Source organism: Caloenas nicobarica, chromosome 17 (assembly GCF_036013445.1).
Source record: "Caloenas nicobarica isolate bCalNic1 chromosome 17, bCalNic1.hap1, whole genome shotgun sequence".
NCBI lineage: Eukaryota > Metazoa > Chordata > Aves > Columbiformes > Columbidae > Caloenas > Caloenas nicobarica.
In genome coordinates this window covers 3886431-3901363 of record NC_088261.1, presented here as the reverse complement: position 1 = coordinate 3901363, position 14933 = coordinate 3886431, and the positions used below count along the sequence as shown (strand labels likewise).

The following is a 14933-nucleotide window of genomic DNA, read 5'->3' as shown; positions in this document are numbered from 1 at the left end:
TGAGGATGACGGACTGGACAGTGATGTTGCAGATGTGAGGATTTCTAGACCTGGTTCTGATTTTATTGTAGATGTTAGCACTTCTTATCTCTAGGTATTGTTAGATGGGAGGAGGAGAAGAGTAAAAGTATAGTTAAAACTGCGAAGTTGAGTAAAATTATCAAAGTGATGCTGCACTGGTGAAAATACTGTGGGAAGGAAGAGTTTTGTATCTCATGTGTCTCTCTCATAAGAGCATCATGAAAATAAGGGTAGGGTATAATGTTCCCACACAGACATGACTTGTCTGTTTGTCTAGTCCAGTTGCTTAACTAAGGCTTTGCTTGTTCCTGTTTCCATGGCCTTTGGCAGAGTAGGGGGACAACCTCCATTTTCCATTTCTATCACACAATATAAAATGAGAATATTGGCATTTGGTAGTAGGCTATTTGCTGATAAAGTATATTGGCCTCAGTAAAAACACTTCTGTAATTTGGCAGTCAGTCCTTTCCCACTAACTGCGGATTGATAAATAGTAATTTGTTTGAAACGCCAAGAAAGCAGAGTAATTCAGCTTCAGACAATTCCATAACACAAACTTGGACTTCCATGGTGCAACTTTATGGATCAGACAAAGCCAAGGCAGCTTTCAGAGCAAAATATTTTTTTTTCTTGTAATGGTATTCAGCCACTACGCCGCTTTTCTTTTATCTCTGTTGACAGATGTTAATAGAGCAAACCAGAATGTGGTGGCTGGTGCGGTAATGTCTGCTGCTGATGGCCTGCTTTCTGAGCCCATTAGGTTTGTACGTTTATTACAGCCAGAGTGTTTTAACCTGAAATACTCTGTACTGCTTCAATTTGAGTCATGTTTGGTTATGGACATTTATTGCTAATCTGAAATCCTGTCTAACTGGACAAAGTCCAGGTTGGACAACTAATCAGTGAGGCACTGTAAGTGAAGAACATATGCTAAAATACTTCCTGTCTGGCTTTTAGTGCATGTGCATTAGCTTTTGTATGAGAGTAAAAGCTTTGTCTTTCGGGGAATCTTGAAAGAAACCGGAAAATAACTAAATAAAGAAAACGAAGCGGCAGAGTCTGAATTGGAGTTCAGCACCCGGGAAGGCATGGCTGGTGAGGATGATTTGAGGGTAGCTCCACACCTGCTGCAGTGTGACAGATCGTGCAACACCAGCATTTCCTGCAGCCTGCTGTGCTCCGGGAGCTGTTACTTTTCTAAGCAGTACCACTCAGTTCACTGTATGTTTTCAGCTGGTATTTGGACCTACAGCTGCTGCTACAGTGGCAAAACTCAGCCATGAGGATTCCTCAGTGTGCTGGTACGGTCAGCGCAAACAAGGGCATTAGGAAGGTCAGTGTGTTCACAGAATCACAACTGGGCCACAAGCGTGTGTTAAACTACGGCTGCGCATCGCCGGAGCATTCCTGTGAAGAAACCCCGAGTGCACCCTGCACCCCCTGCAATCTTTGTATTTTAAAGGAGCTCTTTACAGATGGGCTCATTTTTAAAAGCCAGTTTCTGTTTCTCTAATCACTCTAATCCACCTGTTGAGCATAGTATGTTCTGGACTTCAGTCTAGCCAGTAAATAATTTAAAAGTCCTTCAGTTGTCAGGAGTAGGGAAACTGGGTTTCCCCTGTGCACCTGAGTGCACTCTTGTAATAAGTTATGTAACCTGCAAAGAAGAATCCCACCACCTAGCAACAAGGGGAAGGAAGATGGGTTTTGGCCATTTAAACTCCCAGCCGTATTAGACTATTCCTTTCAAAGTGTTTCCTTTTCACTGTCCTCCTGTTGGAGCTGGCAGTGGTGGGAGTGTTGCTACAGACAAATTAGATTTTTGTATTAATAGCTCCGCTCTAGGGTTTCAGTTGGATGTTTATTAATATATCCATGCCCCCTGAAACGTTGCTTCCTCAAGCAAATGCAGCCTTGTTGTAATGTTAGGAAACATGTGAAGACAAGGTTTAAAGGTTTCTGTTTGTTTCTGTTCTGTAAGGATCTTGTATGGTACTTGTTACCAGTGATGCAGCCGCTTCATTTGTTGGTGACTAAACAGGAGAGTGAGCATCGGGAAACCTCTGTTCTCAACTACTTATTTTGTGAATTAGGGTAGATGGTGAAATTCTGTATCTCAGGCTTCCCATTCTTTATCTACCTTTTGTTAAGTGCTCTGTGATGTGCAGATGAAAGATGCTGCATTGATAAAGAACATGAGAATGCAGACATGGATTCATGCAAATGCCTGTACACTGGGCACATCTGCTCAGCTCTGGGAAAGCTGCCCATTCAGCTCGTGCTGGTGCCAAGTTTGAGCCTACCTGTCACATACAAGTAAGCACATTCTTTATTTAGGGCTTGAGGAATATGTTAGTATTTCATCAGTTTGATATCCCTCTTGATAATGGGCTGAATCAAATCATAATTAATTACATATTCTCATTAAAGCATGTATCTGCTGTGTAGTATCAGAAGGATAAGTGCTCAAATACACTGATTACACTGCCTCATTGTTCTATAAAACCATCCCTCTGTTACACATCCTGAGACAAGGAAGCATGAAATCAGTTACAAAACACCATTTTAAAATATCAGTGACTTCTGTTGTAGGTGCTGGAGAAATCATATTTCTGCCATTCTGTAATCGAAAAGGATAAGATTGAGTCCTTCTTCTTGCCAGCACAGGAAAACTGCAGCATGTGCTGACCATAGTGCATCACCTTCTAGAAAGTGTTGGAAAGTCTCTCTGTTTGGGGCCTGCTATGAAAAGCATTTAATTCCTTAATAATCCCGTATCCAGGACTTCGAAACTTGCCATCCTACTTGGTGTCTTTTGATTTCCTATGAAAAAGAAGATGAGAATGGAAAATGTAAAGCTATGTTACTTTAATACTTTGAGGTTTTGTTTCATGACTGCATAAAAACTACTGTTTGTAGATTGTTGTTGTTGTGTAACACTGTTCAGGGAGGGTTCCTGTTTTCTATTGCAGAATATTGACATAACCAACTTCAGCAGCAGCTGGAGTGATGGGCTGGCCTTCTGTGCTCTCCTGCACACATATTTGCCTGCACATATTCCTTACCAGGAGCTCAACAGCCAGGATAAAGTAAGTTTTGTACCTACTCTTGCACAATCTGCAGAATTCACAATGAACATTATTCATTTTGATGGAGGCGTGGTGGAGACAGTGTTGCAAGATCTTCATACAGAATAAGTAGATGAGAGCAACAGTAAAAGACAAGTGTCAGCTGAGAATTTACAAAGCAAACTGGATGAAAAGGGGAAGGAAACCACCAGTGAGCTCCCAGAGAGGAAATGCAGGGACCACTGAATAAAGAGTTAGTAATAAGATGCCTGAGTTCAGTGAGTGAATTTACTAGATTTACTTCAAACAGCTAGTATTTATTACAATGAGAATTATAATATCTATAGGAGTGCCTTATATGTTAGTTAATGCCTCTTCAAAAACTTTTAACTCAATAAAGACAAACTCAGTGGGGGTTTTTTTCCCAGTTGTAATCAGTTTCACAAAAATCTTGGTCAAAAACAGAGGGCTATAGCTTGGGCAAAAGTAGACAAGCTGTTCAAAGACTAAGAACTTGTAAGTATACCTTTCTAATACAAAAAAGTGTCTCTATAAAAGCATCGAGTCTTGTGTTTTTCAGTTTCCAAATATATCTGCTCATTTAAACTTACTGATTAACCAGATGCAAGGTAGGGTTCAGGAATCAAATTTTGATGATAATCCTTTTGAACCTTTGTGTTGTTTTTACAGAAGAGAAATCTGCTGTTAGCATTTCAAGCTGCTGAAAGCGTAGGCATCAAACCCAGCCTGGTGAGTTACCTACTTTTAGCATGGGAAGATTTACTGCAAACGCCATTCCAAAGCCTTTGTTGCCGTGTGACCAGTCAGTGGTGGATTCACCATCCCTGGAGGGGTTTAAGAGACGTGTAGATGAGGTTCTCAGGGACATGGGTTAGTGCCAGGATTGGGTTAATGGTTGGACTCGATCCTGAGGGTCTCTTCCAATCAAATGATTCTGTGAAAATGTTCATGTAGTGCTGGGGAAGGCAGCACCACCATCTCTTAAAGTTCATAGTGTTAGGAGAACTTCCAGAAGGAATTTGTAGAATCACAGAATTAATATAATTTGAAGGAACTTCTGGAGGTCACCTAGTATTGAAATGAGAGTATTGATTATATCCTCATCTTGGAAGCCTATTCCGGGTGATTCCTATCTTCATGGGTAGACTTGTGTGTTAGAATATTTTTTTTCCTTTTGTTTTAACATTTCAAGAAACAGAAGAACAATTTGCTTGTTAAACAGTTTAACAAGCATTTTCTAAAATCAACAATATGATAAGGAAGAGAAGTTTGATATGAAAGAAAAATATTACAAGGTTCGTGAGCTAAATACAGAACCAAAGACATGCAAAGAAGCAGGAATTTTAATAAAATGAAGTTATATAGAGACTTGATCTTTGCAGATAGAAGAAATCTTTTCAAAATGTAAAATGCATATGGCTGTTTAACTAGTCTGTTAACGAGTTTCAGAATTGCACTAGGCTAGTAGATCATTCCCGTGGACTTTTATATTGTGCGTGTTTTTAAGAAGCTCTGGAATGGAAGCAGAAGTAGTGTTCAATAGCCATGGCTACTGAGAACACCCAGTGATGTTCCCAGTGCTGGTGCTTGACTAAGTTTTGACCATGTGTCTGTCCTCTGCAGGAACTCAGTGAGATGATGTACACAGACCGGCCAGACTGGCAGAGTGTGATGCAGTACGTTGCCCAGATTTACAAGTACTTTGAGACCTGAGATGCAGAGCAAGAGGTGGACAGAAGTGAGGAAGAGAACAAAGAATGCTACAGATGCACTCGATCACTTTAAAAATCCCCTTGCTCCTCTTCCACAGCCAACCTAAGCTCTTAGTTTGAAAGAAAGCGTATCCATAATTTTAATTGAATGTGGGACTGCAACCAAATAAATATGCATTGCCCATCTATACAAACCAAATTAATCTGTAATTTTATTCCCACGTGGCAATTGCAAAGCATTTTCAAACACACATGGGATATTTCTGAAGAGGACCCCCTGTACTAAACAGTGTTTGCCTCAAACCAGACTCCACCAACAAGGAGACCTGCTACAAGATGAACTTCTAAATCAATGTGGACTATGCTGGCACTCAAGGGAGGCTGGGAGATTAATATCAATACAGAAGCTCACAAAAATGCTCTTCTTGCCAAAACATGCTTAACTCATCCCAAATATTTGTTGTTTTCTTGCCTACATGTATTTTATAAGACATTGAACAGATGCACATAAGTGTGTAGAACCTTAACCTGAGTTATTCTCACACACCTGACCCAATAACTATTCTCGTTTGCTTGTCATAGCTTAACCAGCAGGATAATAACGGGATCATTTGTAACTTGGAAACGACGCTCTGTTCCATCACCAGTGCCTGAAAGAACTCTAAAAGATGCTGTTAGGTGCTGGTACTCCATTTCAGATCAAACAGAAGTCATCTCCTTGAGGAAAAATAGCTTTATTTCTACAACTTTTACTTGATTATTATGGGAAGCTGGACCTTGGTTTCCCAGCTGACTGTGCAGGCACAGTTATCACAGGAATTTTGCAAATGCAAGTTACTAGCTTTAGTTTGCAAGATGCCAGTAATCAGGTGGTGACTCTAAGCAATATGGTGACATCTCAGTAGTTCATGTTTTTGTGGATTGAGTAACTTCTTCCCTGTTGATCCTGTATAATCAGCACAGATACATAACTGCTGTGTAGAGGCACAAATCTTGAGACAGCCTGTGCCCTGCCCAATAGAATGTAGTCCACAGGGCACTGTCACATGCTTGGAAGTGATGTTACCCTGTAAAGAAACACAGTAATACATTAGTACCAATGAAAGTTGCAACTTCACAAGTTGCAAAGAATGTAACTGGAACCCCTCTCTGTGTCTCGGAAATCTCTGAGGCGCCAGAGAACAGCTTTCCAGCTCAGTAATACTGTTAGCAAAATGTCTGAAATACATTGTTTAATTTCCATTATACCGTTTCTCTTATTTCAGCTCATGAAGTTAAATTTTTGTTTGTTTCCAAGGATTGCAGGATCAAACAGGCTGCTTAATTTGTTCTAGGAGCAGGTCTTGGCGAGTGTGCTTTGTACAGGGCCTCATAGAAGGCTGCCGAGCTGCTTTAGATTATGCTGGTGGAAAAAAGTTGTTGTTTAGTTGGCATGTTTAACCTAGTGACCAGACCTGATGCTTTGTGAATGTTAATCATAGGGAGCTAGGGATCATTTCTGTCTTACAGAAGATAATAGTGTGTGCTCACTGCTCTTAACTCCTACAAAAAAGGCTCATGAAATAGAAACAAGTGATTCCACAGAAGAAACTTGGTTTCAGGGTTTTTTTGGGCTTTGCAGGTGTCTGATCTCAGCCTCTGGCTTCCCTACAGTGCTTTGTTGTTTGTTTTGTTGTTTGGGGTGGTTGTTGTTTTTGTGTTTTGGTTGGTCGGTTTTAGTACTATTTAATTAGTAAACCACTTATTTCAGATTTTGCTTTTTTTGTGGCAAAATAAAGGATTAAGGGGTAGATGACAGTGGCCAAGGTCAGTGAGTGTATTGAAGGAATGCAGTGTGTGCCTTTTTTTTTTTCAGGAGAAGAAAAGCATCACTTGGTCATAGTTTTAGTCTGACTCTTATTCTAATCCTTCACCCCCAGGAAAGTCTGATTCCAATCTTTTGAGAGTCTGTGTGATAGAAAGGGACAGTGGCACACACTTGAATTGTCCTTGCACTCTGTGTCATCCTGTCCTGTGAGAAAGCGATTGTAAATGCTGTCCAGTTATTTCTTTGCAGGAGAATGCTTTCTAGATCAAATTAACTCTCCAGTATTTTTCAGCATACGCTCTGCCATCCCTAGAGAACGGAGGATGAGCTGCTCTAAGTGTTCTCAGATATGAGTCTCCTGTTACGTGATAAGATGGAAGAGAAGAGCTGCTAAGCAGAGTTCATTCAGGAAGGCGGCCATGCTGTGGGGCTGTGGTGGATGCAGCCGGCGCTTCTCCCTGGAGGAATCCCTTGGCAGAGATCCCCGTTCTCTCCAACGGGCTGTAGTTCAAAGGCGAGTGAAGTCAGTCCAGAAAATTCCATCTTCCTCAGTGGGCTTTGGATTGGGCACTCGCAGGGATGAGAAAAACTGTTTGAATTCCTAGCATCTGGTAAACATTTCAAAGTCCGAGGGATCCACTTGATCTAAAAAAGAATTATAATCTTAACCCTCTGGCCACTGCAAGCCTGTGTTCCATGTGACTGTTAGATGTACATTCAATACACATGTTATCTAGCGTGCCAGTATCATTTGCTTCAAGGGCTGTTCTGACATTTATTCTAATCTGTTTCTCCAAGACTAACTCTAACCTTACAAATCATTCTATTTGATCTAGCAGGGGTTTTTTAAAGCTTATTTTTGCAAAGCCATGTTTCTGTCATCTCTATGTGGCTTTTTCTCCCGTGCCCCCCAGTAGCATAGACCAGACATTAATTCTACCCAATTTTAATGGTATATTCTTAAAAATTTCCTAGCTAGGAATTAGAACAAAGAGCTCTCTGACAGGAGGAAGGTATTCAGTTTCACCATTTGATCAGTGGTACTTTCCAGTCCTCAAACCTGCAAAACATCTCATTTTGAAATGCTGATACTTTGAAACTGAGAGATGCTCTTCCAGATTATTTTTTGAGATTAAGAATATTGTTTATTTGTTCATTTAACTGTTACAATATTGCATATTTTTTCTTCTTTTGAAAGTGGCACAGTTGCATTTCTAGACATGGATTTTCAGAAATTACTGTTGTTTTTTCATTCTGCCTTAAAACTTGAATTTGTCCCACACGAGATTCTGCAGACTAGCCTGATTTTCAGAAAATCTACAGGCTCTTGTAGAACATCTCAAATTTTAACTGCAAAATCAAATTCAGGCTGCCTTTAAAATTAGACATGGATGGTGTAATGTGTTGTATCAGTAAGAGTTTGCCTAAACTGCCTCAATCCTTCCTCATTTTGCCTCTTAGGAGTGCCAGGTCTTTCCCTGACGCAGGCAGATGAAACCTCTTCCCCATGTCACTAAATGCTCCCTAAATATACAGTCACTCTTGAACATACCTGCACGTGATCGTATGTGTGTACGTGTGTAGTCTGTCAGACTACAGGAAACCAAATAGCTGATTTTGGATGAGCACGTGAGAAGGATGGTCAGGATGGGGATTTCGGCAGAGTTCCATGGAGAGGTGTCGCATCCTGTGACTGTTGCACTATAGCTGTTAGGAGATCGGAAAAGTATAGAGACTGGCTTCCAGAATTTCTGGTGGGTCATAGAAGGTACAAATTGTTTTGTGGCTTGGGAAGGTACAGAGGAGTTGAGAAACTAGCCCAGGGTCAGCCCCCAGAAGAGTGTTTTCTAGAAAGGCTGATGAGCTGTTTCTGAAGGTACAGAATGAAAGGGAGTGGAGTGAAAGGCCGGTGTGTGCGGAGAGGGGCGTATATGGGACGTATATATCTGGGCCTTTGTGGACAGCAAAGAGCTTGAGAGTCCTTCCTGACTGTCTGGAGTGACATTTCTCTTCAGAGTGCAGCCTGGGGTGGATCTCAGAAGCTGAGGAGGGAAGAGCACAGAGCTCGCTGCCTCTGCCAGGGTCCCCTTCCTGTGCCCGGGACACTCATGGGAATGCAAAGGGGACAAGGATTTCCCGGCTCTTCCTGTGCTGCAGCACAGCAGCCGTACTCGGCAGGCTGGTTTTTGCCTTATGGAGATTCTTTGGCTTCCTGTCAGTTGAGACATTTTCTTTTTGTAATTTGAAGCAGTTTTTTTACAGGTTTTCTCTATGATTTTTCTTGTTTCGTATGTGCAACCAGTTCTGTGCAAGTTTTCTGCCCAAACCAAATAAGCGCACATTGGCAAAATGACTGGTTCTTCCGTGTTGGATTCCTGACCTGGAACTCTTCAAAACCTGCTTTTTGGCTTCACTGACTTTCCTTTCCTGCTTCCTTGGCAATGAAGACAAGAGCATTGGCTCATCCAGTTGTAGTTTTTTTGTACCTCCCTCCTCTCTCTGTGCTTGCGGTACCGGGTCTTCCAGCAGGAAGTATCTGACGGGGCCAGCGGTTTGCAAAGCTGTGCGTTGTGTATCTGATAGAAGGCAGAGTCTGTATGGGATGAGATTATGCATTTCCCTGTCAGAAGAGGCCTTTTTGCCTAAAAAGACTCAGGGCACTGAGCATTAGGACATTTTTAAACCCAGCAATAACTTCTACTATGCTAGACTAATGGTTTGTACCAACTCCGGTGCCATTTAGGCTCACCCACCAATATGGTGTAGAATCCAGCTTCTAACTGAACTGCAGTTAACATTTTTCTCAATGGATGGTCTCTACGTTTTTGACTTGCACATGTGCCAAGTTCCACTGGGCAGTGCTGGACACGATGTTTTTATTGATTATTGGTTCAGGCTTGAGTTTGTTGTATGGGATAATGACCTCTAACAGCCAAGTACTTTTAGCTTTCTCTATTGGGTACAGATGTTACATCGTAATCTAATTTATACAAAGAGCACATTAGAATGTATATACTAGGCATTGCCAGATTTGGACATGCTAATATTTAAGGATTAACATTATTAAAATGTATGATGCAAAAATCTGTGTAATATTTCTAATAAATCTTTTTCTGTTTCTGATATTTGTTGCAATGGTTCCATTATCTACATAAAAAATTGATTTTTCTGCAGTCTTCTGAGAAGCAGAAGCTTCCAAAGATGCTGAGATCAAATTCCGGAATGCTCTTCCCAGAGGCTGCTTTTATGTCCTGACGGTAGTGGCAATACTAGAACAATCACTGAGCAAAGAAGACACAAAAATAAAAAATGACCATTTAAATCTCTTCAAGCCTCCCAGGTATGTTTGTGTCCAGTTGGGTAGATGAACCCTTGTGGGAAAAAATTCTCAGTTACATAATCCAAAGTATTTTGCCTTTCCCCATCTAAGTATCATGTTTTAGCCCTGGATTTTTAATGCTGGGCTGATCCTTCCTTGTGGCGATGTCACAGGCAGAGCAATGTTGTTTGGATGATTTGTCTGATCTTGGGTAGCTTTGTCTCCCGGACAAAGTACAACTGACTGAAATGGCAAACTAGAGTCCCAAATTTTTTCATGCTGCCGCTGCGCTTTATTTTGAAGGTTTGCTGTAGCTCTCTTAGAAAGAACCAGGCTCAGTATTTGCACCTCAATTGTCTTCTGCAAAGGAATTCTCAGAACCAGCCCTGTCTTGGAAATCTCACCATCACCAGGATTGCAGGCTCGTGTTATGCTTCCAGTGTCAAGAGCAGGACTCTGAGTATTTCAGTGGTTCTGTGACCTTGGAATAAGGCAGCTCATGTCTGTCTGTCTAAATTCCCAATCCTTCGGTGATCTATTTTCAGCAGCATTTTTTTTAATGGGCATAGACTTTTGAGTCCTGGGATGTGGAAAGGCAACACTCCTTTCTGTCCTACAGACCAGTGAGCAAAAATTGCATGTGATGAGTCTCAGTCCCATTCTCTATATCTCCTGAGATATTGCTGTCAGAGTTAATCTTAGTACAGTATGGAGATAGCAGTGCGTACCAAGATACCTGTTACTGCAGCAACTTTAATTCATGTTTGCTTTGGTTTCAAACAAATGATTAGACAAGATATCTCTGTTTATTGACTCTTTAAAACCCTGTCCCTGTAATCCTTGCTTGAACTGTAATTGCTACAAAACACGGTGTCATGCTATCAGACTGTGACTCAAAGCTTCAGCCAAACAACCACCTAAAAATATTTATGTTAAAATGGATCTACTGCTCTGCTGTTTGACTTCAGCAGGTTACCCCGGCTACGCCGGTGCTTTTGCCATGGGAAGTACATGCTGGGATGCCAGCAAAAATTAACAGCCCAGCAGTCAGGATCGATCTATGTCTACAATTGGAAAAGGTGCAAGACTGTTCTTTGTCAGGATGTGCTATATTCCATCCTTGGCAAATATTAGTGTCTGTGAATTCCCTTGTCGTCTTTCAGAAAATAGATTCTGCTTAGGAGCAATTGATTCCGAAGACCTGCTGTCCCTCACTGCTGGACTGGGTGTTTCCATTACTGCAGTAAGCTGTTAGATGCTCACAGGCGGTGCTGTCTCAATTCTTTTCCAAATATACTCCAGATGCTTTGATTTATTTTCTGGGAAAAGCTGAATACTCTGTGGAGATTGCCAGTGAGTAATATATGTGGATATGTTTGCAAGTGGTTCAGCAAGAGGCTGAAAATGAGAATTGAGACCAGTGTTTTCCCAGGATTATTTGTGGCTGGTTGTAGATGGGGTGAGATGACAAGATTCAGGATTGCTTTGCTGCTGAGTTTGGTTTCATTGCCAATATACTGACCAGCTTCCAGAGCCAGGCGAGCGTCTTACCCCATCTCCTCGGGCTGTCCAACTACCAGTATCACCAGTGTACATAAAATAACGACTTGGTATCTCTCCTCTTTTTAGGCTGCAATAGCTGTAGTGATGTTTGGGCAGAAGTCCATGCAGGTGAGCATTAGTTGAGAAGCTGAACTTGGTTATCCATATGCTTGGAAGTTCTAAGCCATAATAGATGGTAGAGAAGCATAAGCAATACAAGTAGAATAAGAAGTCTTCCAGACAGAGACTAGATGGGCTGCAAATGTCAGAACCACGTGGCTGAAGTGTCACAGGTGCACTTTTTCAAAATTCCATGCTGGAAAACCACAAGCACAAACTCTGGGTAGCAGGACCCTGAAGTAAATGTCACCCAGAAAAGATGGCAGTTGGATTATGGGGGCAATCAGTGGTTTTTATTGAGCATAGCAGGAAGAAAATCAAAGCTGTAAAATGCCAATGTGGGTAAACATCATTCTCATATCTAGAATGTGAACTGTTGTCCCTTCTTAAGTACATAGCAATGACCGAGGTTTTGTCCTTACCCACACACCATGAGTTTAAGCTGGTTAAAGAGAAAGTAACAAGATCATAGAATTAACATGCAAGTGCTTTTCCTAACCTGCTGCACACAGCCAGCTGTACACCTTCTGTGCGAAGCTCCACTTTACCACTTCTCTTGGCTTGAAAAGAGAATATCTAGCTGTTCAAACCCTTGCTCCACCTTGATGTGCTGTAATTTTTGTCTTCGCAGACAGCTCATCCTTTCTGTCTCACACTAAGCCACTCCCACACGCTAATCGAGGAGGCAAATGATCTTCTCAGGTTAGTGATTCAGCAGGACATATTCAACATTCTCCTGACAGGATCAAGCTCCTAGGAAGCGAGGCTACCACCATGGCTCTGCTTGGCTTTTTCGGTTACAAAACGTCTGCTCTTTTCCTTGCCAAAACGAAAACTACAACTGGGACAGTTCCAGTGAAAGCAGTGAGCGTGGCCTCTTGCTTATTTGTAATGCAGCTACCAGTATTCACACAACCCAACACGTCTGAATAGCACAGCAATAATAATAATATCATATGCATAGCTCAGCCCTTGAGAGCAATTGTTCTGCTGAGGCCCTGGAGAGCCGTTCTGGGAAAGGGAGAGTTCAGTCTGAAGCTTGCAAATGGGCTAGTAATATTAATATTATTAATAATATTAATAATAAATAACATGCTATGAGATAGTGCAAGCCAGGTTCCATGTTCTTCCCCTTCAGCTGTGATCAAGACATTTCTTTCCTAGCTAGGAGCATTTGTGAAAACGTCTTGCAAGTCTGGAAACCACACTAACCCAGTTCTCAGACTTTAAACCTGTTGAGCACAAGATTTATGTAGCACTTTTGCCTATAGTTATGGAGACCGGACAAAACAGAAAAATCTCATCTCTTTATGATGGAGCAGTACAATAGGGTCTGTAATAATGATATTGGGGTTCAAGCAGTTCTTGAGTGGAAATTCAGTATTTGCTGGCCAGAGTGGGGCAGGGAGGCTGGTCCCTTCCTCTGCATTGGCCAATGTGTATTTTTGGGGTGTGTTCTGCAGTTTTCCCTTTGTCACAGCTAAACTGCCCTTTAACCCCTGAGTAACCTGCATGGATCTGCCTGTGAAGGGAGGTCCAGGGTGGTTTTCAGAGCTCTAGCTGGAACCCAGGGCACCACAGGTCCATGGCTCCTCTATATGCTGTAGCTCTTCTCTGGCAGTTGGAGATAACGGTGATAATAGTAACAACAGTTTTTTACAAATCTTGGTTCCATCTTGCACCGAGAAAGCAGGCTGAAGGTTTTGAATTAAGTCCAGCTTTTCTCTAGCATAATGCTATATTCGGAGCAGTTACGTTGCACTGATTCAAGTCTCCTCATTGTATTTATTTGGAGCTCCAAATGTCACAGTTTTGCATAAAGCAGAACGGCTTCGCCACTTGGGATAAGAGCTCATTTCCCTGCTCTGTCAGCATTTGGCAGGGAGCAGAAGCACTTCTCGTTGTTGCTCTGAAGTGTGAATTGGGAGGGAAGCTCTGAGTCAGCTTGCGGAGCAGGGACTTTTTCTGAGGGCCATGAAGTTGTGAAGGTTTTACCCGGGAAGCCGCTCAAGCTGTGAATGAAGCAATCACAGATTGATTGAAGTGCAAACGGCATCACTGTCCAGCCTCAACCTGGGCTTCCCACTACTGATGTTGGCCTAGAAATGCAACCATGCTTCTTACTGATTTCTCTGGGGAAATTGGCTGTACTAGCTTCCCCAACATAAATGACACAACTGGGCCCAGTATCCACTGGGAGCCTCATGCAGGTGAGACCTTGCAGCCAGGGCTCGGCACTGTGGGGCTTCGTACGCTCTTGGCTTGAGCTGCAGCTTGCATTTAAAGATACTGCTGGAAGAGGTGCTTGGCTTTTCATCATAGAAGGTGGTTAGTAAATAAAAGCAAACACAGAGATAAATTAAAAATTTCTTCAAAATGGTATCTTCGTACCCTTGCCTCTGCTCAGCCAAAATCCTTCCTTTTTAATCTCACCGCTGTTTGTAGTTTATTTTTTTCAGTCTTGTGGTGACTTTTTCATTTTCTAATGAAAGGTGCAACATATAACCCCCAATTTACAAAGAATTTGCACACCTGCATTGTTACAAGATGAGTTCTTGCAGATAATTTAAGCACCAGTCTTAAATTCCAGGATAATATACATTTATTACCTGGTAATGACCCTAGGGACCGGGAAGATCCAAGTTTGTTGATCTGTAATTTGCCATCTTACTGTAAATTTTCTGTTTTGTTTTCCAATGATTTTGCAGACTGACTGAAGTCTCCAGTGTGGAAATAGTTTTCTCTGGAATTTTACTCTCCGCTTTGCTTTCCTAGTCTCTTCCAGAAAAAAACGCCCACAGCGATACAGTGGCAAACCTCGCCTTTGGCCGTTCACCTCCATCATTGTTTTCTTCAGAGCTCATCTGGCATCTTTGACATGCTAATGCGCAGCACAGCAATGCAGGCAATAAATATTCAGGCAGAGGTTAGTACTCGTCTCACCTGCCTGCATACCAAGTTAGCCTCAAAAATCGTGTTCCCCTCACCGAGCTTGCGTAGACTGTGTGTAGTTCAACCCGTCACTGGGAGCGCCACTTTGAAAGGGGCTTTTGTACCTGCTGCATGGTTTACAGGTTATATTGTGTCTTGGGCATCCTCTCTTGGAACCGGGTTCAGGACAAGCTCTGTCTTGTCCTGTGAAACAGCTCAGAAGTACTAATGAAGACTTGAGTGGTGATGGCGGTTTGGTTCACAGGGCTGTGCTGGCTCTGCCTGCCTCATGGCTCCTACGTAGCAAGTTGTAGCTGAGGGCTGCTGCCCTGGTAGTCAGACAGAACCTGGTTCTTTGTGCAGCTCCTCCTGTCCACCTTGCAAATCCCTAT

At 42.1% G+C, this 14933-nt stretch overlaps 1 protein-coding gene across 1 annotated transcript in view; it reads left to right on the top strand.

Moving 5' to 3' along the window:
* The window catches only part of SPECC1 (sperm antigen with calponin homology and coiled-coil domains 1), a 57827-nt gene extending 48075 nt beyond the window's left edge, over positions 1-9752 (top strand). The window contains exons 11-13 of the mRNA XM_065647226.1: positions 2994-3110; positions 3780-3839; positions 4734-9752. Coding sequence (XP_065503298.1) covers positions 2994-3110; positions 3780-3839; positions 4734-4823 — 267 coding nt within the window. The 3' untranslated portion in view covers positions 4824-9752. The remainder of the gene's footprint in view (positions 1-2993; positions 3111-3779; positions 3840-4733) is intronic.
* The last annotated feature ends 5181 nt before the right edge of the window (positions 9753-14933 follow it).